The sequence below is a fragment of the Phalacrocorax carbo genome, chromosome 19 (assembly GCF_963921805.1).
Source record: "Phalacrocorax carbo chromosome 19, bPhaCar2.1, whole genome shotgun sequence".
In the NCBI taxonomy this organism is placed as follows: Eukaryota; Metazoa; Chordata; class Aves; order Suliformes; family Phalacrocoracidae; genus Phalacrocorax; species Phalacrocorax carbo.
Window position 1 is genome coordinate 2,927,171 of NC_087531.1, and position 26,384 is coordinate 2,953,554.

General features: G+C 42.0%; 2 protein-coding genes across 10 annotated transcripts in view; one reads left to right on the forward strand and one right to left on the reverse strand.

Annotated features, from left to right (window-relative positions):
* EPS15L1 (epidermal growth factor receptor pathway substrate 15 like 1) overlaps positions 1–9,034 on the forward strand; it is a 47,062-nt gene extending 38,028 nt beyond the window's left edge. For 8 of the 9 annotated variants that reach the window (XM_064469791.1, XM_064469787.1, XM_064469789.1 and 5 more), the window contains one exon: positions 3,440–9,034. In XM_064469791.1, coding sequence (XP_064325861.1) covers positions 3,440–3,586 — 147 coding nt within the window. In that variant the 3' untranslated portion in view covers positions 3,587–9,034. The remainder of the gene's footprint in view (positions 1–3,439) is intronic. The other variant, XM_064469793.1, reaches the window with a different exon arrangement.
* A 6,280-nt stretch (positions 9,035–15,314) lies between these two features.
* KLF2 (KLF transcription factor 2) lies at positions 15,315–17,798 on the reverse strand. The gene is made up of 3 exons (XM_064469502.1): positions 17,658–17,798; positions 16,627–17,518; positions 15,315–16,207 (listed from the first exon to the last, which is right to left on the reverse strand). The coding sequence occupies exons 1-3, from the start codon at positions 17,730–17,732 to the stop codon at positions 16,032–16,034; spliced, it is 1,143 nt and encodes a 380-aa protein (XP_064325572.1). The 5' UTR covers positions 17,733–17,798; the 3' UTR covers positions 15,315–16,031.
* Between the last annotated feature and the right edge of the window lie 8,586 nt (positions 17,799–26,384).

The window sequence follows — 26,384 nt, forward strand, 5'->3', positions numbered from 1 at the left end:
TTGTATACAAAATGGTGACATTCTTAATAAAAATAAGACGCAAAACTTGCTTTATCTGAAATTTCTTGAACAACATCTAATTTCTGCCTTCAGTGAAAGACAAATAATGGGACGGAATGGCTGTTACCCAACTATTGTCGTCTTTCTTACAGACTGCATTTCTTAAGTTAAAAGTGTGCCTTACACTGAGCGATTGTATCAAACGATCAACCAAAATCTCTGATCCCCATCCCAGTGGGTGCTCTAGTGTTAACTTTACTGTGCCACCAGGATTGCAGGAGATGAGATTAACTTTAGAAGATAAGGAAAAAGTAGGAAGAAGGAGCTCTTGAGCAGTAGCCACTTGTAATTACTGTTAAGTGGTACTTCATCACACTAAATTGATTTTTTTAATCGTTTTTGTGCATTGCTTTTTGCTGCTGTAAGAAAAGAACCCACAGTGTTCACTGAATTGGACTGAAAAGGGAGAGACTCGATCCCTGTCCTTTTCAGTTCGTTGGGATATTTTCGCTTGCTTATAACACAATTATGTCGCTCCACTTGATAATTCCCAATCCTTCTGTATGAAGTCTTAAGTGTACTAGTTCCCTTGTGATCAGCAAGAATCCTGTCCTTGTCTCTGCCTAATATTTGGGAAACTTTGTTCATAATGGAAATTAAAAGCAGTTTTACTTCCAGAAGGTGTCTTGACACACAATTTGAGTCCGTGGAATCTGAGAATAGGTTTGAATAATTTAATAACCTGATTTTTATTTGGAATGATATACTGTTGCAAAGAAGTACCGTGAGGACCTTCACTAGAATTTGGTAGCATCCCGGAAAATTTGGTGCTTTTTTTGAGACGCTGGCAAATTCATGCACCCAGAGTTTAAGCATATTCTCATTCCGTTCCTAACTTTTCTGCTGGCAATAAATACAACTCTGGAACAAAGCAAAGTCTTTTGGTAGCTCATATTTCACGTATTTCTAGGATCCAGCTTCAGTTTACAGAACAACAAGAAAAGCAATCTTTCTGCCAACAGAAAGTATTTAAATTTCCAAGAAACAGAGCACTTAGAACTAAAGTAAAGTTTTTCTCATAATATAAGCTGGTAATTTAGTAAATACAAGTCAGCGTAGCTTTTTGTGTGTTAGATTAGTTTGGCTGCAGCCTGCTGTTTCCCTCATTTATGCCTTGGGTCTAGCTGTACTTCTGAAAAAGAGAAGGAAAAAAAAAAAATAGAGGTTTTAAATGAACTGACAGATATGTGATGCATATTTATAGGCTTCTTGAAACCTGGACATATGCAAAGAAATTGTTATTGAATTAAATGATTCATAATTCAGCTACATTACCTTTTATAGGCAATCTGTGCAAGAATCCGTGGCATTAATGAACTGTTTTGTATTTCACTATCTAATGGTCAGAGTTATGCTCCTGAAAATTTTACTTTGTGCTAACCGTTTGTAATAAGGCACATCTAGATTTGTTTCCAATGAATCATTTGCCTATTTTTCCTGTTTTTTTTGGTTTGGGTTTTTTTTACTCAGCACTTTTAACCACAAAAATATAACTTGTGTACCATAAACAAGTCATAATTGGGACTCTCATAAGCTTTGGAAGACTTATCCTACGATGTAAGCTATATAAGTAAATCTGTTTTCTCAACATTAAAAACAAAAAAAAGACACCCCAGAGGGTTTGACCAAAGCTTATTGTATTTCTGGAAATAGTAACTGTCGTTCTCCATCCCAGCTATATGATCTTTTTGAATTCTTGGAATAAGTGGCGAGGTCCTACTTCCATTTGAGTCAGTCTTTACTGTATCTTGGAAAAAAATAATCTACTTAAAATCTTAGTGAGCTTTTAAATCTTACCTGTCAGCTGACATTATTTAAATGAGTAATGGTAGCAGGTTTTCTTCATTTTAAAAGTAAAACGTCATAAAATGTGTGGCACTTTCATTGTATTTAATAACATTGAATGTAAAGGTCCTCATCCTAAATTTTGATAGCAATGAAAGCACAGGTATTGTTTGAAGAAAAGTAATTTTAAAATTGTCTCTTTTTTTTGCACCAAATCGTCTGAAAAATCATTGAGAGAAATAAAATGAGGAACTGTGAGCATCCAGAAGCACATAGATAAGGCACAGTTTAACAAAATTACGAGTAAATGAGAATTGGACTTGGGCTGAAAGAAATTCAAATAGCCGTATTTATTTTAAAAATCTGAATTATAGATACAATGCAGGGTGGAAAAGGCAGGGGTGGGGGCCATCATGTAGTGTATAGGCAGCTGGGCATAGGTCTAGCGCTTAAAGTTGCATTTAATACCTGGTTCGATATTTCAAGCTGTCGGGGAAGGTGTAACCAGCCAGTGCAGCGGCGTATTCTGCTGTGTTCAGAGTTACTTTGCTGTGGACCACAGGGCAATTTTTTTGCAGTATACATTCAGCTGAAATTGAAACTATAAATTCCATGTAGTTTTCAAAAAAACCCCAAATAATATGTTCTCCTGAACATTCAAAAAAAGATAGTACAGAGCAAATTTTAGAAGCGGGATATAATGCAAACATTTGCATGCAGCTGTGTGAACGCTTCTGTTAACATCATCCTCTTCAGCGAATGCTAAAACTAAACAGCAACGGATTATATGTTTTAAATTGTTATGATTTCAATAAAATATTTTAATATTGTGCAAAAAGTTCAAACAAGCAAACTTTTGCATACTTCAGTGGTAAATACTGGAATATAATTTTGGAATAGTTTTGCTCCAGTGTACTTAAACGGGTTTTGGGAAGCTCAGACAGCTTAGAAGCTGAATGTTCTAATGTGTTACATTTCCTGTGTGTTTTCTGCCGAAGTAAATTAGATTCTCTTACATTATTTCTTACTAGAAAAGCTCTGCATGTATTTCATGAACAGTAGCAGAAGCACTTTGTGTGACTTTTGATTTGGTGATGAAACCTGATGAATCGGCAGCCTCCAGAGGCATTATTAAAACCCCTCACCCTTAGCAGGGAATACTACAATAAAACTCTGCAGTGGGGTTGCACAAGAGTAAATGACTCTTGTTTTTACCAGCTACTTACTATTCTTAAAAATGGATGGAGGTTGCTATGCTCCCAAACCACTAACTTGCTTTTTTTGTGTTTGTGGAGTTTTTGTTTGGCTCCAGTCCCCTGGCCATTTTCATACCCAGCCGAGACATGGATGCAGGGACGTGCAGCCCAGATGGGTTAGTTTCCTGGTGGGAGGAGGAAGAAATTAAGGAAATAAATTTAAGAATGAAGTGAGGAAATCAGTGAGTGAATTTTTGTCTTAATCCAGAAGAACTACTCTAAGACAGCTTGGTATACTTGATTCATATATTTCATAAGTCTGACTCATATTTTTTTCACATAATTTCTTCTAGCTTTTTGGTAAATTTATTAATTTATTTTCCATTTTCATTTTTTAGTTTGGAAATGAAGAGCAGCAGCTGGCGTGGGCAAAGCGCGAGAGTGAGAAAACAGAGCAAGAAAGACTAGCTCGATTGCGGAGACAAGAACAAGAAGACCTTGAGTTGGCTATTGCACTCAGTAAGGCTGATATGCCAAACTCTTAAATAGAGGTTCTTTGGCTCCACCCTGTCCAAGTGAAACCTTTAAACGTGGCTTTTATAAAAATACTAAATTCCTGGTTTATGTTGTGAAAATAATTTTAGTCACCTTCAACTCTAAATGAGACTGGCTGGTTACGTCAAACCGGGCTGTGTGTGGCTTTTCAAGTGCACAATATGCAGGAAACACTGTCTAAGCTGTGTTACGCATTCTAGATAAAATTTACCGCTTGTCAGAAATTTAACGTACGATCCTAAGATGCTGAAGGCAAAGTTTCTTCATCTGGAACACAATGTGGCGTATAGTAAACCGCAACTTGTGAATCTGGCTTTTTATTACCTGAATTCCATGGGTATTTTTCAGGCTGCAGTATGAATTTCAAAGAAAATGTCATAAAAAGATAATGTTTATAGAATTAGCTTTCTCTTGTTACATTTATTTAATGATTCATGGTAGGCTAATCAGTATGTCATCTGCGTCAGTCTTCAGCGTAAGTTCATTATTAGATGGTCCCTTTTTATGCAGGAGATGTGGCTTTTACAAAAGAATCTGGTAGTTTCTATATGATGAATACAAACATAGTGAGCTGGATAAAATACAAATTTGAAGCCTCTCTGAATGAGTAGTTCTAATTTAAGCCTTTGTTTGTATTGAGTTTTAATAACTGTATGTGGTGTTGTAAAAGAGGGAGTTAATTCAGTTGTAGGAAATTGGACAAATAATTTGGCTATTAAATCATTAGGCGAAATCTTGCTTTATCTCATAAGCAGATGTGACTGCAGGATTGTGATGCAAGTTTGAGTGCTACTTGCATGTAAAACCAAGCAATGGGAAGTTTCCTAAGCTTGAGCAGTGTTCATCCCTGCAACTCAATTTTACCCTCTCTTTCTCCAACTGCCAGAGCACAGACCGTATTATTTGTGGTAGCCTACTGACTGTGTGAGGCAGTCGTTTTACCTCTATTTCTTGAATTCCACCTATCTTATCTTATGGGATTACAGATCAAACATAATTTAACTGAAGTAAGGCCAAGTTGAAACAGATTTTATTTGCCAAATACAAGTTCCTGCGTAAGTTATAGAAGCAGCGTTAGGCTGGATTGGCTTTAAAATATGGCTTGCAGTAGTAAGCCCACGTAGGAACAGATTTTATATACACCTGTAGAACTCACTACTTCCACCTCGCAAGGATAATGCAGAATGTGTTTTACATGTCACATACAAAATAAGTCCTTATCATAAGTCTGTGAATTATTTACTTGCTCAAAATGCCTTTTCTGATTACAGGAATTCTGAAACTTCAGTTGTCTTTGCCTTGGACTTTTGTGTCTAAACAGAGTAGGCGTCTAGCACAAAATGTTTTCAAATGTCCTTAATGTATGTCTGCTTTCCTATCCTTGGTTCTGCAGGAATACAAAGCTTAACAGTCTGTTTTTACTGATGCAGCCCTTATCTTTACAACATTTTCTCTGGGTTTTTTGGGGTGGTTGTTTTTTGGAGGATTTTTGGGTTTTGGTTTGGCTTTGTTTTTGAAACTCTGGTACTCCTTCATCATTAAGGCATCTATATTTTTTATGTCCTTGTTTCCTTCTGTTTTTCATAATACAAAGATAGCGCCTGTTCACTGAATGAGAACAATTTTTCCCCGTTCTGTTGTAACTGCCTTATGCTGGATGCTTTCCTTACAGGGAGATAAGAATCAGACTGGATCATTTTAATCTTCTTAGTAGTTTTCAGCTCTGAAATGCAGCTAAGATGTGGCATCTGTTGTCTCAGGCTCTTGCGAGTAGGTATCTGGGTGAGTGCGTGTCTGTGTACGTACGCACATCACGCGCATCCATCCGTTTCCATACGCAGCAGCGCATGCGACAACACTGAAACCCCGTATCGCAAAGTGCAGTTTTAGGAGTCACAATTCCCTGTTTGCTGTGTGTCTTCCATGCTAATGCTACTACCAGTAATGTGAATCTTTAATTCCCCTCAGAAGGGGAGAAGATGCATTCTAGTATCAAAACCAACCATATCATGATCTTTTAATATTGTTTTTAATGACCCCTTTGGAATGCAGTAGAAGGTATTTCAGATTTTACAGAACCTGATTTGAAATCCCTTCTCATTCTAGCAATTTTTCTCTAAAATACGTTAGATTAAATGATCAACCATACAAAAATGTCAACAAATTCTCTTTTCTGTTGGTGTAGCGGACTTGAAGTCTCTGAGATCAACCTTGGGTCCGTCTATAGCTAGCATGAGATACAACTTTTGCTACGAAACAGCAATTTTAAAAACTGAACGGCTGCAGGATTCTTGAAGTTAAACATAATTGTATCCACGTGTAAGATTCTCCTTTTCATTTTCATTTGGGCCTGCGTTTTTGTGGCGTCTTCGCTGCTACAATAAAACCCCATTCATATGTAGTGCCATTTTAGAAAGGAAAACCACTTTTGGACTACTACTCGGATGATGTCACTCCAGTGGGACAGGGTGGATGAGCTAAATAGCTTGATTCATTTTCTGAGTTATGTACCATAACAAGACTTTCTGCTACTTTGTCAGTGCTCTAACATGCTGTCATTGGTAAGGCTTCTAAGGCAATGAGTCGGTGTTTTCAAGATGTTCAGCAGGAAGACAGAAATGTGAATTAATCTAGCATTCCGTGTAGTGTTAGAACTCGGTGCTCCTTTCCCTACTCCCTTATTGACTCATTCTTCATATTTGCTTGGACGGTAACAGAAGAATCCAGCAAATGAACAAGGACAGAACATGTTCTCTATGCACAGTGTACTAGATTTAGTAACCTTAGGTTTACTGAAACACTCTTGATTCAGAATTTTAGGCGCTGCAGTAGAAGAAAACTTAGCTGTGATTTCTCCCCATTGTATTTAATACTGTTTTATATAGAGAGAGGAAAATTACCCACGTTCTTCCCTTACGCTTGTAACTCAGTGTTTTGTGTAATGCCTGCACTCGCTCTTCTGAGAGAAGACTCTTATCGCAAGACATCACCTTCTTCCTCCAGAACAGTGAAATTTAAAGCACAAATAGGTCTATCGCTATTTGGGCAGAGAAAATATGTACAATGCAAGATATATAAAATGTGAGTATACACAATGCATATACAGTGTACATTGAGATCCATGTTATTTGTGTCTTATGTGTATATATATATATATAGTGTATTGTATAATGTAATAATAGTGTGTGTATATACTATATATGTCCACATACTATGTCTAGTATATAGTTACTTGTGCTGTACATAAAATGTGTATATACAATGAATATGTAGAATATGCACATACATCCTATGTATTGAAGCTCATGTGTATGTATGTATTCTCTAAACAGAGATGGATACAGAGACGGAGGTTTCTCAGAAATGCAGGTTAGATCATGGCTCTTAGAATTTCAAAGTTCTGGTGAAAGAAAAAAAAAGGAGTAAAGACTACTTTAATAAATTTATTTCAAGATTACTTTCATTGGCATGAAGAACTGTGTTCGCTAGCTGTGCCAAGGGTGAGAGAGAAACCTGGCAGAAAGTAGGCATCATCTGCACTGGATGTGATTTCACATTCTTTGGAGTTTTTAAAGTGTCTTTTTGAAACGTGGGCTCAATTTCTGGTCATCTTGCGTGTGATGGTCATGTCATCTTTTCTTTTTTCTCTAGGCTGAGGCAATGATTTTTCTCTTACATTTGCTTGTAGTTTCACTTCTCTCTTTTTTTTCTGCCTTTTTAAAAAATGACTTTTAAGGAGCTATTCCCATACACACGCACACCCCAAACAGTCGCACGCTAAGGTGGAAAACATGTTTTTCTCGCTCCATTCCAGTTATATAGGTTGCACATAATTGTCATCTGGATTTCGGCTCTGGTTTTCCTCCGTTTCCACCTAAGCTTTTACTTCAGGAGGAACGACTATCCATTGCATTCTTGGCTTTGAGGAAAGAATGGAGGTGATTCTACTTTCTACTCAAATAAATTATTAGACTCTGTGGTACGTTGAGCAATCACAAGGAGTTTAGTAGGCTTTTATAGTGGCACATGTGTGTTTTATGCAGAGTATCGTCACTGCTGGAATGACTCATGGAAAACCGTGAATTGCACACAGCACCGAGGCACAACAGTTAAAACAGGAAAGACGGACAATTATTCACGTCAAACCTACGCAGGCAAACTTTGCATGTAGGACACAGGTATTGAATTACCCACGTTATCCTTTATAGACCAGTGTGTTCACATTTGCCTCGAGTGGTTTCCCTAAGTTATATTCAGATAGTCTCGTTGTAAAACATACCAGTCATTCTGCAATGAAAACAGATGCTCATAAAAGTAGTACTTCTACAATAATGCTGTATGAAATATTTTTATATTGGCAAATTTTTCCTTAGGAAATCTCTGCCCTACGAGGATCATCAGTCCTTACCGTATTTTGTTTCATGTAATGTGCTCTCAAAGCGTAGGAAATTCCAAGCTGTGTCTGACTGCGTAAACTCTTTTTATTTTTTCAAATTCCTGTCCGTGAAATCTGTTGTCAGAAATTTTTGTAGAAATTATTTTGTCATCTTATGCTTAAAGATAATGCACTTTTCTTGGATTCTTCTTATAATCCTTTTGGGGTTACTATTTCTTCTTTAGCGTTTCTCCATTGAGAAGAGTATTTATTCTGTAGAACCGAGGCCCAACGAATTTTGGTCCAAGTAGAACTGTTGCTTTCCCTCATGTAAGAGTTTGATTTCTCCCTTCATCTGCGCTTTAGTCCTCCCTCTCAGGAATTTCCTTTCTGTTTAATCCTCATTTAGCGTTGGAACTCTGTTAAAGTGAATTGATCGTGCTAATAACAATCTAGTTCAAGTATCTTCCTACACCAGTGGAAAAGCTAAGTTTTTGTTGTGTGTCAACCACTGCATCTCTCTGTAGACTTCACAACAAACATCTTTTCTTAGAAAGGAATTTTGCTTGGAGTATGGTGGAATCATAGAAGATTTATTTTTAGAGTAAATATGTTAACTATTATTCATTGACACACCTGTTTTATCAGTTGATATACTGCTCTTTTTACTTGAAAAGTTTTATAAATAAAGGCTAATTTGTTATAAAACGGAATTTTCATTTTCCCAGCTTCTGCCTTCCCCTTTAAGAGGAGAACTCCTAGTGACTATGGTTCCTTCTGCTGTTAACAATTATAGAGTGCTCTTCTGGGGTCCCTTTTAATACGACGTTCTTTAGTCTGACCTAAAAAAAGTGGAAAAACAAGGTGGAAACTCAATGTTGACCTAAATTTGACTAATATCTCCAAATATGTACATTATTGTAGTTATATTTATCTTTCAAATATCATAACAAATTGGAAAGTATTTTAATTTTAACCCATCTCATGTGTTTATTGTTTAATATTATAAAAGAAATGTTATTGTTTAATATAATAAATGAAAAGTTACTTTTTGGAGCGCTGAGACTAAGGCAATCTTTCTTTACTTTTTTTTTTTGTCCACGCTTTCATAAGCTTTTGTGTCAAATTTGTGCATCTTGCTCTGAGCCACTGCTCGATTCTCTGAGTTGAGAGCTTTTTTTCTTTTGGCCGGTGCCCTCCGCGCACTGTTTTCCCTTCCTTTCCCTTTCTTCCTTGCCCTGGCCACATTTGGTCTGTACAGACCAGTCAGAAAATCCAACACCGCACCCTTTCCAAAACAATTTGTGTGCCGCAATGCTAAACATCCAGGCAATTTATACTGGGAGGGGTTAGAGAGATCACCAGAGACAAACCCTTTCTGCTTGCTGGAAAAACACACCTCACTATCGTACTATTCAACATTGTTCACTTTGACTCATTTTTCTCCCATCTGTTTGTTTTATTTACTCTGCTTCTGCACACGTTGGCTTGGTTAACAACAGATTGCCAGGGCAGGTTTCTCTTGAAATTGCTCTCCAGCAATATTTTTAGTACATTGACATTTTGAAGCCAGGCTTTGACTCCAGTGTGTCAGAGACAGCACAACTTCCTACCCGAGTTCTCTCATCGTCTAATGCTCCTCTTTGCTTACAAAAATGTGGGCCACAGCTCCGTGTTTTGCTCCCACTCAAGTTTCTGGAGTCTGATGACGTACTCGCCCGAACACTTTCCCAAATACCTGCCTGATCTCTTGTCTGTGCCTAATCCGAAAGGAGTCCCTGCACCCAGCATCGCATCGAGGCCAAGAGGCCCTTCATTGGGAAGGGAAGAAAAGCGTAGGCATCCTGTTCAAGCAGAAATATTTGCAAGTGGAAACTCGAACGTAAAGGGACTCCAGGCTACGCGCCCGGCTGCTAAACATCAAAAAGAAATGTAGCCTTCGTTGACTGTACCTAAATGTGACCCAAGACCAGCTTGTGTTGTGAAAGCCTGAGCTTTCGGCGCCCTTGCTGCCATCCCTACCGCCGAAATTAGTCATGTTTTTCTTAGGGAGGTGCTACTGGGAGAAAATTGCTGAACCTCCTGTCTGCTGTACGTGACTATCAACTGAGTCACGCCGAACATCTACCTCCCGTCTGGTTAGCGTTTTTTTTAATGTAATGATCGCAGTTAAAACCTTTTATTGGTGCTGATACAGCATCTCTTACAAATGCTATAGCCTTCTCTATTAATGAATTCTCATAACGCTCTTTGCCAGCTGCAAACGTAATACATTTCTGCTGTTTAACCTCCCATAAATATTGTGCTCAATCACAGCTTTTCAGAAGGAAACTGTACAGAAGATCAAGCCCTGTGCTCTCTCTGCCCAGCCTTGGCTCCTGCAGGAAGGGCACCCAGGCATCCGATATCCCTTATTTTGCAAGTTCTTGCAATATAAAATCATTAATATATCAAACCCCACTTACGCTGTCATCGTGCACGGGCTGTAAAAAAAGTGGTTGTTGGGATTTGAGGATTTTCTTGTGCGCGTTTTGTGTTTAAGCCTCAGGCTCAGTAGCTTCTCGCCTAACGTATTAAATGTCGCAGGGGATGTCCAATGTGATATTCCAGATGTTTCCTGATGACATAATGACAGGTCAGAACTCCAGGAATGCTCTGAGCTGTAAGAAGTGCAAGAAACCAAAGAAAGGAGTGATTTAAAGGAAGGCTGTATCTAATTATAAACCTTGTAAGCGCATCTGCAGTTTCTGTGTAGCTGAATTTATGCTTGCTACAAAGGACAGAATACTTTTGATTTGCTAAAAGGAATTATAATTGAAGCAGGTGAATAAACAGGTAACTAATGTTCACGATGGTTACAGAGTAAATGAAAACTTTGTTGCTCCTGCTCTCCTTGTGCTTGGAAAGGTGGTTTTGCTGAAGTTAATACGTCTTCATTACGTGAAGCAGCGCATATGACTCATTTTTTGTGTCTACATAAAATATTATAAGATCAAATAACTGTGGCTGAAAAGTCAGACCTCAAAAGATTAAATCAAACGCATTTTCTGCCTAACAAGTTTAGGATAAATCCCTGCCTCCCCTGTACACTTCAGAGTACTGTTTTGTGGCAGAGGCTATTCCCAGTCTCAGCCTAAGTGATGGGGAATTGGTTGTTTGGGACCCAATAGTACGGAGCTCGAAGGAGTCTCTGGGAATCAATAAGCTGAGCCGGTTACCTCCAGGGCCTGTGAACTCAGTATGGCTACGTGCTTCAGGTTACTGGTGTTTGACTTGTAAATCTACTCCTTTTCCTCCAAATCTATGGGAAGCACGTTTCTGAACGGAGGTGTGCGGAAGCCTGGGTCCTTGGTTGTGGCAGAGAGGGGCTGCTGCAGTCCCAGCCGGTTGCGGGAGCTCTAACCCCTCTGCTCTTGGCACACAGGCTGAGCCCCGGGCAGGTGGGACCTGTTGCAGACCCAGCTGAGAGTGGCTGCTTCGAGGACATGCAGGAATCGTAAAGTCTGTGGATGCCACCAAGTAAGTTTTGGATGTTAGCAACAGGGATAGCTTCCTCTCTATTAAATTACATAGGGTTTGGATTGCATTTACCTCTTCTTGTTTCCCCCCAACACTGCCAGTTACCATAGCAATGGCTACATGACTTTGTTGTAGTTGTTTTATTTAAATATAGCAAAAGAAATTGCTAGAGCCTGGGATTCTGGCTTCAAAAATTCAATTTAAGAAAAGCCTAACAGCTACTCTGTGTTATAGGTGCACAAAATAGCTTTAGAAACCACAGAGCTTCTACCACAGAAAACCACAGAACCGCACAATCCTATAATTTGAAGAATGGACAAACTTTTTTTGGCACTTCTTGTGGATGAAGGACCAAAGTTTAGAGCGAGTCACTGTTTTCAGGCAGTTTGTAAACGGCTGCAAGTAACCAAGGTCTTGCACAGGCTGAAATCCCCCCACCCCTGCACGAGGTGAGCTACGGCCAAAATTAAAGCTTAAACTCCCCCAGCCGTGATCATCTGCAAAACTGCAAACCTAAAATGAACTTTCAGAAAAGCCAGAGGGTTTCTAGTCCAACCTACCGCTTCAGGGCTGAAAACAAAAATCAGTTTGAAAGTGCCCTGCTCGCAGGGTGCTGGTGTGGTGCTGGGCTGCTTTGCAGGGTGCTGCATCTCCCTCCAGAGCTGGAAGGCGGACGGCGGCAACGGCCCCTCGGGGCAGGACGCGGGTCTGTTCTTGGTGCTGTTTCAGCAGCAACAGACTCTGTGTTACGGTGTTTTCTGAAGATGAGTTCCCATGTAGTACAGATTTAACTGACTCTTCTGAAGTCACCAGGTGAGAAAAAACCGTTTTCAGCGTAGTGAAACACAATGCTCTGAAACCTGGAGTGGAATTAACTGACTTTAAACAGTAACTCCTCTGGATGGTGTCTTCAGTTCAGAAATATTTGCTGAAACTTTCACTAGGAACATTATGCAGGATTTGCTAGTTTCTGTACTTAACGTGCTCTATCTAATCTGGCAATCTATCTTGCAAGTATAGTGAGCCCATCACTGTGGTATCTTATAAGAATACGTGTGAAAATCTTGTTTACAACGGACTCTACATTTCCTCCTATCGGGTTTAACTACAATTTCTTTTTTTTTTTCTTTCTTTCCCTAGTGTGTCAAAATCAAATCCAGGATAGCTGCAGGTCAGCAGGGCAGGTCTTCGCTGCGTGCTCCCTGGGAGGCAGCTGGGATCCTGGGCCTAAAAGATGATGACCTGGTGGTCTGTTATTAGAAGACGTTGCAGAGCGTTAGTGATTTCCTGCTGGCCAGGGGAGGCTTGGGAGACTGGTGGAATCACATCGACACATCTCTGGATGTACTAATTTGAGGCAATTAAAAAAAAAAAAAAGAAAAAGAGAGTTGACAATTGTTTATAATGGAATGTGAGAATGAGATCAGCATCTCTTTCTGCTACAATATTATCTCGTGGTTCAAGAACCTGCAGTTTCCTGTAAAGACCACACAGAAATTATCGTATATGCCCTCCCATAAACAATTAAAGCTGGTCATGAGCTTTTATTAGTGTTTTGTCCCCCCCATCCCTCCCCACTTTCAGAGGCCTGCATTTATATATTTTATATGGGTTTTTTTTTAATATTTATATGTAAGTAGATGGCTTTTCCCTATTTTCAGTTGAGCCGCAACAAATCTAAAAGCTCGGAGGACCCAACCTGCTCATTTTTACACCATGAAGAGCACACAGCAGAGCACGTCTCCACTGTTCATCATGATTCGAGCGTTGTTTGGTAACACGGTATCGTGCAAATAAGAAGTGTCTTATCTGAAAACCTTGTCATGAGCAGGAGCAGAGGTAGCAGAGGTTACGACCCTCACAGCTGGGCTGTTCGCTGGAGCAAAGGGAGCTTGGACGATGCCGTGCAGAGGTGCCGGAGGAGGGAGGAGCACCCATGCCATTGCGGTGGGTGCTACAGAGGAGCCACACAAGTGGGGTTTTTTTTTTAAGGGCTGTTGAATGCAGTAACATTTATCTCTGCACGCAGGCACTGTGCAGCGTTGGTGCTTTGTGCTGGTTCACTGCCTATAGCTGTCTTTCACCCTTGTCATTTGGGAGGACACCAAAGGGCCACCTAGCCTGGCGCCCTGCCTCTAATAGAGGTCAGGCGAGCTGGCTGGGGACAAGCAGAGCCAGATAAGCATGTCGTGATGCTTCCAAGCTCTCCCCTCCTGCTGGAGAGCTCTGTCGGGGACCTTCCAGAGCCAGACGAGGGGCTGTGCACCGAGGGGTGGCCGTACCTGCTGCAGCAAGGTGCCAAACCTCTGCGTCGTCTTTATTTACGTTAGAAAGGGGAATAGTTTAAGATTGCACTGTGTCACTGAGACCTGGAAATGGCTAAAAACATTTCCAGTTCTTCAGCAGGAGCAAGGGAAAGCCAGGTGACTACGGAAGGGTAAGGGTAAGACTTCACTTCAGAAATTGTGGTCTTATGGTTCTAAACACCAAAGGACATGCTGAAATATGAAAATCTTCGGCTATGAGGAAAGAGAAGGAAATACCTAGAACTGTTGCAACAATGAATGTGCTAATTTTAGAACATCTTTAAGTCATCCTCACTTTCTGGAATTAGATTGTGCAATTTTTTTCTAGTGAATAAATGAGTTTTGTTTTTAATGAAGAAATGTTAAATCTCTCTTATATTTCACTTTGAAAGAGCTATAAAAGTGAAATGTGGAACTCATTCTTCCATGTCAATGATTAGAAGCCCAAAATACATCTGTTCCACATGAACAACTGCAGACTTTGCTTTCACAGAAGAATAGCTATATTTGTAGTTACTTTAAATGTATTCCTGTTGATTTTTCTTGTGTATGCTAACTTGTAAAGTCAGAAAAATGTCACAATCTCGATTAAAGTCAAGTTCCAAGTATTCAGATGTTAAGGGAAAATGCTTCAATATTAAGCTGAATCTGCATACTTAATTAACAGTGATTTTGTTCTACAAGTATCGAGGCTCACCACTAAACCCTAGCTGTAAAAGCAGAGGATCCTCATTAGAGTCTCAGAGCACTCACCCAGATACACTATTTGGAGTTGTAATCTCATTTATGGCTGTGGAAGAGCTCTTCGGGGGCTCTGTTAGACTTGTTGCAGCTATTCACTGCTATAGCTACTGCGGTATCCAGTTTATTTCAAATTAGTTTTCAGAATCTAGATGCCTGGCTAACGTATTTTCCTTCAAAATAGTAGGTGTCTGTCTCAAGTCCTGAAATCTAGGTGGGATTCAAAATTATTAAGTGAATTTAAGTTTTTGGGACTGAGTTATGAAGGTATTTTAACCTGTGTTGTGAATTTATGTTTAAATTCCACTACTGTTCTATTGGAATTCTGCACTGAGCTCTTGAGAGCAAGGATAATTTATGTACAAGAATGCCTTAAAATAAGCCTCCGTAATTACAAAAATGCAGTGTTTAAATTTATAGTAAAACCCACACACTGCTGGCAAAACTATAACTGCATCTGGAAAACATTAAGGATGCTATTAAAATAGTCTAGCATAAACTAGAAATGAGACTGAAATTACAGTGTTGCTTACTTAACCATTTTTAGGAAGTGTATTCTGAATGTGATCTACCTTCCTATTTGATTTTTTTGATAAAGCACCGTATTGTATCTTGTTTATCACCGCGAATGTTATCTATTTTAGAAAAATCCGTAGCTCAGATTTTTTTACGTGTCGTCTTACAGTCGTTGATAATTTAAAACATAACCAGGTGGTTGTGATTCCACCCATCAGGGGAAAAGGAACAGGGAGATCTCAAAGGAGGATAAAAATCACAGCAGTTAAAAACTTGTTTTATTAAAAAGATGAAATGTTTTCAACCATTGAAAAATCGTATTTATAAAAACAGAAATAGGCAAAATACCCATTTGTCTTCTATTTACATATACAATATTTCTCATTGTATAAAATTATTTACAATATATATAAAACTTACAGTAAAATAGGTTATTTTCTTACAAGACATCAAGCCCTGTACTTCTAGTGTAGATCATGGCAAACAAGAATATTATTGCACCTGTGAAACAAACAGTCTAACAATAGGAGTGTTCTCTTAGCCATGCCTTCAACTGAGATCTAAATTAACATCGTTAGCTACAGTAACATTCATTTAATCTCTTCTAGGGTCAACTTCAGGCAGTTTCCATACAAACATTGTCTAGTAAAGCTTAGGACTGGGCAGTTAGGGTCAGAAAAAAAAAAAACATATTTACAGCTTCTTCTATACAATCTGTATGGAGTCTTACGGAGTTTACCCTTCACAGAAGCTGCATAAATAACCCCTATTCTGACCTGGATGGGCAGGTCCAGTGATACAGTAACATCAAATTCTCTGCAGGAGATGACTGGCTAAGTCTCCTTGTGTCAAATCCTCCTCAGCTTCCATCGCTAGAGCGTCGGTGCCTCCCTACGTAGTACCAGCTACAAGTTTTTAACGCTTCTGCACCTGAGCAGTTAAATAACGTCCACTGTTCGCAGGTCAGAGTCTCTGGGGCTACATGTGCCGTTTCATGTGCAAAGCCAGGTGGTCTGACCTGGAGAACGCCCTGTCGCAGAGGTGGCACTGGAAGGGCCGGTGGCCGGTGTGCTTGCGATAGTGACGGGTGAGTTCGTCGGAGCGAGCGAACTTCCAGCCGCAGCCTTCCCAGTTGCAGTGGTAGGGCTTTTCACCTGTTGGAGAAATCACAGAGAGCGTGACTCAGCGCGGCACTCCCACGTACGGGCGGCATCACATGCTAGGCAACCTTCCGAGTTTATCTCGGTGTATCCCTTTATTTGCTACCAAGCCCTTCCACAATAAGATCCAAGAGCTTTTAAGGCTGCTCTAGCAATTCCTTCACTAACCTACACCTGCACTGAAAATCTTTTGAGAAAGGGCGTTGGAAGCCCTTAGAAAAGCTTTGACCGACACATCCATAGGAAAACACTTGGACATTATAGCTCTGATCACCTGTCATAGCTTAACTGTGAATACTTCTGGAGTTTAAGAGGCTACAGGGTTAAAGCTCAGGCTGCAAACTGTTCTATACATGCACTATCACAACCGGCAAGCGGCATATCTCCGGATGACGGCAACCAGCCATATTTACCTGTGTGCGTCCTGAGGTGGGCCTTCAGGTGCGAACTCTTGGTGTAGGTCTTCCCACAACCTGCGTAGGTGCACGTGTGAGTGGCTGTCCTCTTCCGTGGCCAGGACCGACGTCCTCTCTTTGGTTTGGAGTCCAGCAACTCCAGAGGGGAGGAAGGAGGGGTGAGCATGCCTCTGGGAGCAGAGGGTTGTAAGGGCAGGCTGTCCTCAAAAAGACCAAACTGGGAGGTGTTCTGGTACTGGAGATGGGTCTGTGGGTGGTGGAAGCTGGAGCCTGGGTGGTAGCTTTGCTGGAAGGACACGGACGAGGGGCACATCATCTGCGTGTGGCAGTCATTCACCATGAGATCGTCGGGGCTCAGTGGGGGCGTCTCTGCCCCGGGGATCTGGGGGGAGCTGGCCACCCGGGGCTGCTCGTAGGCCATCATGCAGGTCGCGTTGCCCTCCTGCTTGATCTTCGGGCAAGCCTGGGGCACCAGACCCAAGACCGGTCCATAATTGTCCATGTCAGGCTCGGGTTTAATGTTCTCAACGAACTGTGGGCCCCCAAAGCTGGGAGTCACGAAGAACCGCCCGTGGACATTGCCAGGAGGGCAGTAGTTGGAGTCCATCTCGGAGCGGATCATCTCCGGCACGATGCCGGCATTGTAGGGCGGGGGGCTGCCCTGCTCCAGGGCACTGTAGCATCCCGGGGACGGGTTTGTCTGGTAAAAGCCGCCGCTCTCCCCTTGGGCAGGGGGATAGTCCCCACCGGCTGCGCCCTGGCCGTAGCCGTCGCTGCCCATGGAAAGGATAAAATCCAGCACGTTGTTGAGGTCTTCATCCTCTTTGCGCGGGGAGAGGCCGCCCCAGGTGCCGGCGTGGGTCTTGGCCTCCTGGTCACACTTCCACCTCTGGGGAGGAAAGAAAAGGGAGAAGGTTAGAGGTGGCGTTTGAGGGGTGGGGGGTGAGGGAGAAGCGGGGCCGCGGCACCGCCGCCCACCCGTGCGATGAGCCGGGCCGGCGGGAGGGGGCGGGGGGGGCGAGACTCACTTCGTGGAGGGTTTTCTCGCGGCAGGGGCTGGCGAAGGTGGCGAAGGAGGGCAGGATGGTGTCGCTCAGCGCCATGGTGCGGCCGGGCGGGACGGCGGACGGCGCGGCGCGGCGAGCCGCCCTCCCCACCTTATAACGCGGGCGCGGGCGCCCTCAAGCCAATTGCAGGGAGCGGAGGAAACGCGTCCCGGACGGGGCGGGCGGGAGGCTGAGGCTCGGGCGCAGCCTAAATTTAGCCCCGGTATAAAAGGACGCGGCGGCGGCGGTCCCAGCCCGAGCGGGGCGGAGCGGAGCGGGGCCGGGCCGGGCCCGGCAAGGCCGGCGGGACCCCCTCGCCGCCTTCCCCTCAGCGCGGGGCTCGCCGCCGGGCCCAGGGGCGGCCCTGGAGCGGCGACCCCCGCCTGGGCCGCTGCCTGCGGCCGATGAGGGGAAAACTAAAGGGTCGCTGTCCCGGGGACGCCAAGGGACCCTCGTGAGCTGAGGGGGCACTGAGGGGTCGCTGCCGCCTCCTGGGGATGCTGAGGGATGAGGGGACACGGAGGGGGACCCAGCCCCGAGGACACGGAGGGACTCTCCCTGACATGAGGGGCCCATGTGCTGAGAGACACCGTGAGGGACCTGCTGTGGGATGAGGGATGCCGAGGGGTCCCTGTGCTGGAAACACCAAGGGACCGTCCATGACTTGAGGGGACACTGATGGGTCCAAGTTCCAACAGAGACCGTGAGGGACCTGCTGTGGGATGGGGTACACTGAGGGGTCCCAGTCCCAGAGACACTGAGGACGACACCATGAATGTGGGTTTTGATCCCCCACCCCACCCCTCACAGCCTGGATTCGTCCCTGGGGCACGTGGTGGGACCATACCCCAAAAACAAGGGTGGGAGCAGGAGGTGTCATGGGCACAGCAAGGGAGGCAGATGCCCTGCCCCACGGTGGTAAACGCACTGGTGAGCTGGTGACTCCAGCTCTGGTCACCCTCGGGTCTCACGGACCCATCTCAGTACTGACGGAAAGCTGTTTAATGCCACTCTTGTCTGGATTCCCTGCGAGGAAAATGCTGGAGGCTTGCATTTAATGGAAGTCCAGGTCTCTAGCAGACTTTCCATTTGCTGCACAGAGATTGCCAAAATCAACGTTTCTCTATGACATTATGAGAGGAATAATGCAAGTAGCTTCTGTGATCTCCTCTGGTCGTAGCCAATTTATGGTCCTGGGCTGAATTTTTCAGAAGGGAAGACTGTTCTCCTCCCTTACCTTGGCCTCTAGCTCAGATGCCCGGTCTGAAGGAGCTATTCTCCAATAGTTTTTGATAACGTGCCCCAGAGTCCTGTTTTCGAGGATCATGGCTGCTTGGCAGCCATCCAAGAGCGAAAGAGCAAAAGTGGCAATTGTTAAAGCAGGAAAAATGATGATCTATTGCAGGACAGACTGATTCTTTGAGAGCCTGTTCAGAGAAAGAGCTATGCTTTCCCCTTACCTCCTCCATATTTCCTTTGCAGTAACTTCTAAAAGGCTTTCTAAGTGAGCTGGAGATCAGAAGAGCATAGGAGAACAACTCTCACTTTCATGCGCTCTGTGCCCCATGAGGGGAAGGAGCGATGGCCCTTGATGGGCTCTGGTTCTCAGAACCATTTTGAGCGCGTTCGCTAGAGCCCGTCCCAGGCTTGTGGCTGTACGCAGCCATCTCAAGAAAGCACGGTTGCTAGGGTCAGTAAATGATCTTTTCAATAGCTACACATGTTTTAAAATAATGAATATCTGTTGTTTAACTTTCTATACTTTTTATTCTAAAAGTTCACAGGATGGCCAGGAGAAGCAGCCAAACTTCTGTGACTGGAGCAGAATCAATACACTGAATGCATGGTAACGAAGTACACAAAGATGTATGACTCATAGCTATGTAATGTCACACTTGTGTAATCTTTCAATGTAAACTCTTTTCCTCTAATAAAATGTTAGTAAGTGTACAATACGTATATATGGTGCTGTGAGTCAGCCAAGAAAATATACTCTGATGAATTCAGAATGAATGTGAATGTTCCCTTGATAACACACCCCGAATGTCTGTGTCAGTTTATGTGCTTGTGATTTCAGCAACAGCTATAACAAAATATTTTGTTTCTAGGATATACAACTGTACGTGTACATTTCACCAGACGCTCCGGTCGGATGCTGTCTTCCAGTAGGCACTGGAAGGACACATGTTTATAGCACTGCACTGATTCTGCCACCTAACCATGTTTTTTCTTTGCATAAAGGAAATGTTTAGTGGGTAGTGAGAATGAAAGCCAAGTGCACAAAATAATAAATTCGCTGCCTTTAGTTTCTTTTTGTTTTCAAGTAAAGCAGTGAAGCTAAAAAACTATAGCTATACTAAACCCGGTGAGATGAATGTGAGAATTTATTTATGTTGTGAGTCACTAGTTCTGCACAAATTAAGTACAACTTTGCTGTGACCTTCCACTTGGTCTGTGATAGTTGTGCTGACATTTTCTGGCTTTTTGCTGTGTACAAGCTTATTTTAAATATCTAAACCCAAGACCCTGGCACGGCTCTCGCTTATGACAGCATAGATCAGGAGTGATGCCACTGCTGTATAAATGTGAAGAATGTGAGATTAGAAGCATTTGTTAATCTGCTGTGGGTAGAGGAGAGCTAAATGATGTGTGATTTGTCCTCCAGCCAACATAAACACAGGCTCAGCCATTTTTGTATGGCAAAGTTGATTTTTTTAGGTGTTGCTGCTGATCTCTGTTGCTGCTTTTACATCAAGAGAAACTTTTTAAGGGCTTGCAATCAAGATTCAACATGTTAATAGACGAACCAAAGCTGGGGCTGTGTGATGAACTGCACTCTTAGTGAAGCACTGCAGCTGGATGGGATGGTGAAAATGCTCAGGTCACCTGGCTGCTAGAGTACTCTGAGTCATTCCAGAACTCAAACAAACAAACAAAAAGCTCCTTTCTCATGAGATTATTCTCAGAAAGTCCTGACTGCACCTAGAGCAAGCCTAAAGCCATGTAAGCGAGCTGAGACTGAGACCTCTCAGCACCACTGTTCAAAAATCACAGTACTAGTAACACTGTGACCGACCACTTCATATTTAAAAGAGACAAGCATTATCATAGGATTTCCCTGTCTGCACCTCAGCTTGCCATAGTTCTGTTCTGTTGACTATACAGGTTTTTTTTTTCTAATTTAAGCTGCAGGTTCTGAGGTAGTACTTTTTAGAGTCTGCTCTCAAGGAAGTTGATAAAATGATGTAAACAACCACATAAAATGAAACAGACAGGTATTTGTTGGAGAGGCATTTCTTAATTTGAAGAAGAGTGATTTAATCCTGTAGGCCTTTTATTTGATTAAAGTAACATCATGAATTAATTTGATAAAGGAGCCTTTTTGACCAGACCTTTCATGACTAGAGTTGGTTCCCATTCAGGGACTTGAAGACAAAGGTGAACCACCTCTTTGATAAGCTGAAGTTGAAGGGGCTCATTAAGTTTTTGGTAGGACACTTTAATATGTTTTGTGAGTCTCCTCTGAACTACGTATGTTTTGTGAGTCTCCTCTGAACTACGTTCGTATTTTCAAAATCTTTCTTAAGGTCTGAGCACTGGAAATGTGGAGCAACAAACAAATATGAGTCACCCCTCTTCAGCCGAGGACTGCGCTTGGGCACTTTCAGTCATGGCATTGCACTGAAGCTCACCCGTGAGTAACCGTTTCGCAAAGCCCTCCTCTCCCCCGGCTCTTTCGTCGCAGCTCAGCTTCCCAGTCAAGGGCACCACTGCCATGTACATACATCTGCCCTCGGTGCTGGCTCGAGGCTTTTTGACTAGATTTAATATATGGCAATGGTGAAAGCAGACCACATGGGGCATGAGGGGAGACCAAAAGGTGGGACAGAGCCCTGGGAGGCTGGGGAGCATCTTTAGGTGCTTGCAACAACTGGGAGAAATCCAGCTTATGTAGGGGTGCACACATGGAAGGCAGAGGCTGCAAAAAAGGTACCACGAAAGCGGCATCTGGCATTTGCCATCTCCAGCGGAGCAATTTTGCCCAATTTTTTCACCTGCTGGCCTAGGTAGGGACCTAATTTTGTCTGTGCCAAAAAGCAGAGCTGCTTGCATTTTTTTGTTCCTAGAAGTATGGCCTTAAGCTTGTCTGTGTGGCCATGCGTGGTGGTTGTTTCTGCCTGGATCGTGAAGCAGTTACAATAATTCTTCAACAAGGGCATGTTCTTCAAATTATATTGCACTTCCTTGAACTTCGCCATCTAGGGCTTTATCAGTAACAACTTCTGTTTTCTTCCAGGTCATTGTTAACAACATTGAATGGTAAGTGATGATAAAAAAGATCAAGAACTAATAAACCTGCTTGATTAAAATTTAAATTAGATTTCAAGATGTATCAGCTTGTGTTTGGACCAATTCGCGTGTGCACACCACATTGATTTGTCATGTTCTTGTTTCTTATTGTGAAAATCATACCACACTGAGGCAAAGCTGATTTCCCTGTCACACCAGCACTGCTGCCTTATTTAAAACGGTTGAAAGCCGTTGTCATTAACTAAACCATCTTTATTTATCATTCCTTTTATGCATCAAGTCCTTCCAGTCTTTTGCCCAGGTTTATATAACGCTGACAGGCAGATCTGGGTCATTCTGTTTACCCTGCTAAAATATTGACATAATATTAACATTCTTCAAGTCACCTGGGGCTTCCCCACTGTTCTGAAGTGGATTGATAATAAACATTTCCCATCTGGATATGTCCTTAGTTGGTTCTTTTGAAACACTCACTTATAAGTTACCCAGACCTGGCAACTTAATATTGTTTGAGATGAGTAGCAGTTATTTGAACATCCTCCTTAGTTACTGGAATGGAAAGTATTTCAACATCATTATTGTCTGATCTGGATGCAGCATCTGGCTTTTTCCCAAAGAGAGAACAGAAATATTTTTGAGCACTTCCACTTTTTCAGCATGATTAGTGACAGTTCTATCATTTCCATTCATCGGGATGGCAATCTTAATTTGTTTTAGTGAAAGCCTGGTTGACTTAGCTCACAAAGATTAGCAAAAGTCAAGCATTGATACTTTCAAGCACTGCACGCTTTAGCTGGGCAGCCTTCCACTGATGCCAAGGAAAAATAAGGTTAAGTTCCATTTCAATAAATAAGTCAAATTATGGAAAGAAAACTTTTCTCAGAAATGTGCAAGAAAATACTGTTCCTGTCATTAAAGTGCATTCTTGGTTCAGTAGATCGTGCAAAAAATCAGCTGTTTAATGAATTTAATCGAGGTAATTGTGTATTGTTGCTTGAATTTGCTGTGTGAAGAAGGATAGCATTCAGCTGTAAATGATTTTTTTGTCATTTTTGATTTGGGGACTCTTCAAACCTAAACAATTTATGCCAGTTGTTTAATTATCAGCTTTGATTAGGTATGTAGTTGTGTTTCTGCCAGCTTTTACTGATGTGTGTTTTGAATGCACATATGTTGTACTGCAGATGTCCCTTTCAGCTGTCAATTAAAAACACATTTGAGAGATCATTCTTTTTTTTTTTTACATAACTGTGAAATGATACCGCAGTTTCAAAAACTCTGCAAGCGTGTTTAATCGTATCAGTGAAACTGCTTAAAATATCAGTCACTGGTTATGACTAGCAGCTTTCAGTTGTTGCCAAATAGTTTCTGTTATGGAATCAACTATCTCGTGAAGAACGGGCAATAGGGGTGTGGAATAACAGGAGCATAGGTCAGAAAGTACCTATGTGGGTTCATTCAGAAAAATTCCTGTTACTATTAACAAACGTGTCGCAGCCTCCACGAAGGCGGAAGCCTGATGAAATGACATTCATTTAATTCTGGAATACAGTGGGTGTCACACGGTGAGATTTCATACTAGTCACATCTCTCCTGCTCCGCCTTTTAGGAGAGAACTTACATAGTTGGATGGAGATGACAGGAGAAAGAGTAAAATGATGTCTTATCTCTTACGTCCACTCGGGACAATTAGTAATGTTGTAAGACATGTGAAGTTGACTGGTTTTAGAAGTGAGAACTGTGTTTGGGGTTTAATTAATGCAGGAGAAAAAAAATCTGTTTGAGGGAACTTCAAAGAACTAATCAGATGCACTTTTCTCTCTTTTTAATTTGCGAGATCTGTTGCAGTCTGAGTCAGCATGGCAGATGCAGATGGCTGCCTTAGCAGATTTTTTTGTCACTTTGAAGTTCACAGGTTTTAACTGGGGGAGGGGGAGAGAAGACTGGACAAAGCTTGGAACCAGCCACAAGCAGAGAATTACTTAGAAGCGAGGAAGGCTTTGGGTTTTTTTCCCTCATTGACATGCAGAACATCTTTATAGGTTATGGTTTTATCTGATAAGTGGAGGTTTTATTCACCAAATATACAAAGTAGGAGTTCATATAGCGTGGTAGGGTGGAAAGCCTTGTTTAACGTGATGAGCATGTGGGGTTTAGTTCTCATTTATAAAATACCTTCTTTGTACTGCACCTGTATTATTTATTAGTCATATGTCCTGCAGTTGAGTAATGGGAATTACTGGAGCAAGCATTTCATTAACTGTGACACTGTTAATTGGTATTGCTCGCTGCCTGGAATTACTTTCCCTGTTTGAATACATGGAAGTATGAATCAGAGCTTAGTGAATTAGCCAGTGAGAGGAAGACAGGCATCTTTGCATGATAGGCTGTATGTATAGAGCAGCTGATCTCATTTGTCTTCCTGGACTATGAAGTCTTTTTCAGACTGAGATCACTGAAGTATTCAGAATGGTATATATTTTTTTCCATGATCACAATTAACTCTATCATTATGATTAAGCTTTGAAACTTCAGTGGGATATTTTGGGACAGACTTTTTTCCAGACCTTTATGTCCATTGTTGTGACCATTTTTTTTTTTTTCTTGAGCTATTAATGCCTACCTTTTAGGATATTTATATATTTAAATACCTGGATACATCTGAGCTTAGGAACAGTGCTTTGTGCCTTGTAGAAAATGCTTTCTATTTGGAAACAAAACTTCAGCTTTTTTTTTTTAATGCACCTGAAAATTTACACCAAATTGTTCAGCTGATACGCCTTATTGCTGACAATAAGCTCTAGGCTGGAATTAAGTGCCACTCGTCAGGGTTGATACTAATCAAAATTATTGCTATTTGGTGCTACATGATATAGAGCAATTATAGGTTAAGAGAATAATGCTGTTGAAATCCCTTGAACGGTTACAGCTATTCTTGAGCAATAAAATGCTTTTCAAGGGACAGCCTAATACAATGCAACTTTGTAGAATGAGTTGTGAAATTTTCTTTTCATTTGCTACATAAAGTGCCAAATAGATGTTTGCAATAAAACTACGAGCCTGGGAAGAATGTGTTTTGCCAATTACAGCATAATGTGGGCTACAAAGAAGTGTTCAGAATGGAGTTCAGTATGGATGTTAGTGTCAGGTTACAGCAGGGAAAAGGGTGCCTTAATTTGCCAAATAACCGGCATGTTTTTTATCCCACATTTGCAAGGAAAATCGCTGCCTTTGAAAGAAAAGAGATGGGTCTGATTCTATGCAAAATTAATTCAGTGAGGAGAAGCAGGCAGTCTTCTGCGTGGTGAGAAACCAATGTGTGGGGACTGCAAAACTCTGATTGATGGTGGCCAATCCCTTCAGCTGGTGGTTGCCACATTTAGCTCTTCCAGTTGGCCAACGCCGGGCGAGGGGGGGGCACAGGGTGGGATTAAAGCTTCTGTAGCAGAAGTGGTACAAGCCACACTGGGCCTGGTGGTAACAATTTAGGGGGCCCTTTCTCCTATTGCTCAAGAGCTTGCATGATTCACCCTGTTCCCTTTTTTAAAGTTTCATATCACAGAAAACCGAGTTATTTTTCAACATAACTTTTACTTCAGCCTAAAGTTAGATACTGAAACACTGTGTCCGTAGCTAGAGCTACGGCCCAACGACGCTCTTGAAATAAAGCCTAGGATCCTGCTTGCTGAAAACATGCAAAATAAGAGCTATCTTGTGCTCTTCACAGGCTGTTTCTGTCATCTTCTGCTTAAAAACCACCTGCTCCGATGAGATGGCAAAGCGTCTCATTCACATGAAATCAGCACGAAGCAGCCAGCCAAGAGGCAGCGGCGTGTATGAGCGAGAGGGGATCCTTTGCAGCCTTTATATACCAGAGTTATTTTTAACCACAGCCTCCATGCTTATTACAGTGTTTCCTCTCTCAGACGCTCAGGAAGCCCACTTGGCTCTGTTTCCTGCTAACATGCGGCCCTGGCTCACAAAATCTCTGAGAACAACAGGCCTGAGACTGCTCGGCTCCATTAAAAAAACTGGCAACTTTTCAAGCCCTGACAGAAAACCTTTGAAAGCTCTGGATTTCCTCCAGCTAACGTATGAGGCTCCTACATCGGTGACAAATTAGACTGAAACAGCACAAAATGCTCCTATGTAAATAGCCTTTTTCTGTGTTCACCCTTTTAATAGTTCAAACGTTATTTATAGTTATTTCTGTGGATGGAAAAATATTTTTATATTTTTCCAAAGATGGGTTCTAGTGAAATGTTTTCCTTGTTTGTTTGGGTTTTTTTTTTTTTTCTTTTTCCTTCGAGATTTTTGTGACAGTTTTCTTAGGCTCCAGCAGCAACCTTTCCTTCCTGGAAACCGGGACAAAATGGCTGTTGTGAGTTCTTCAGTAAA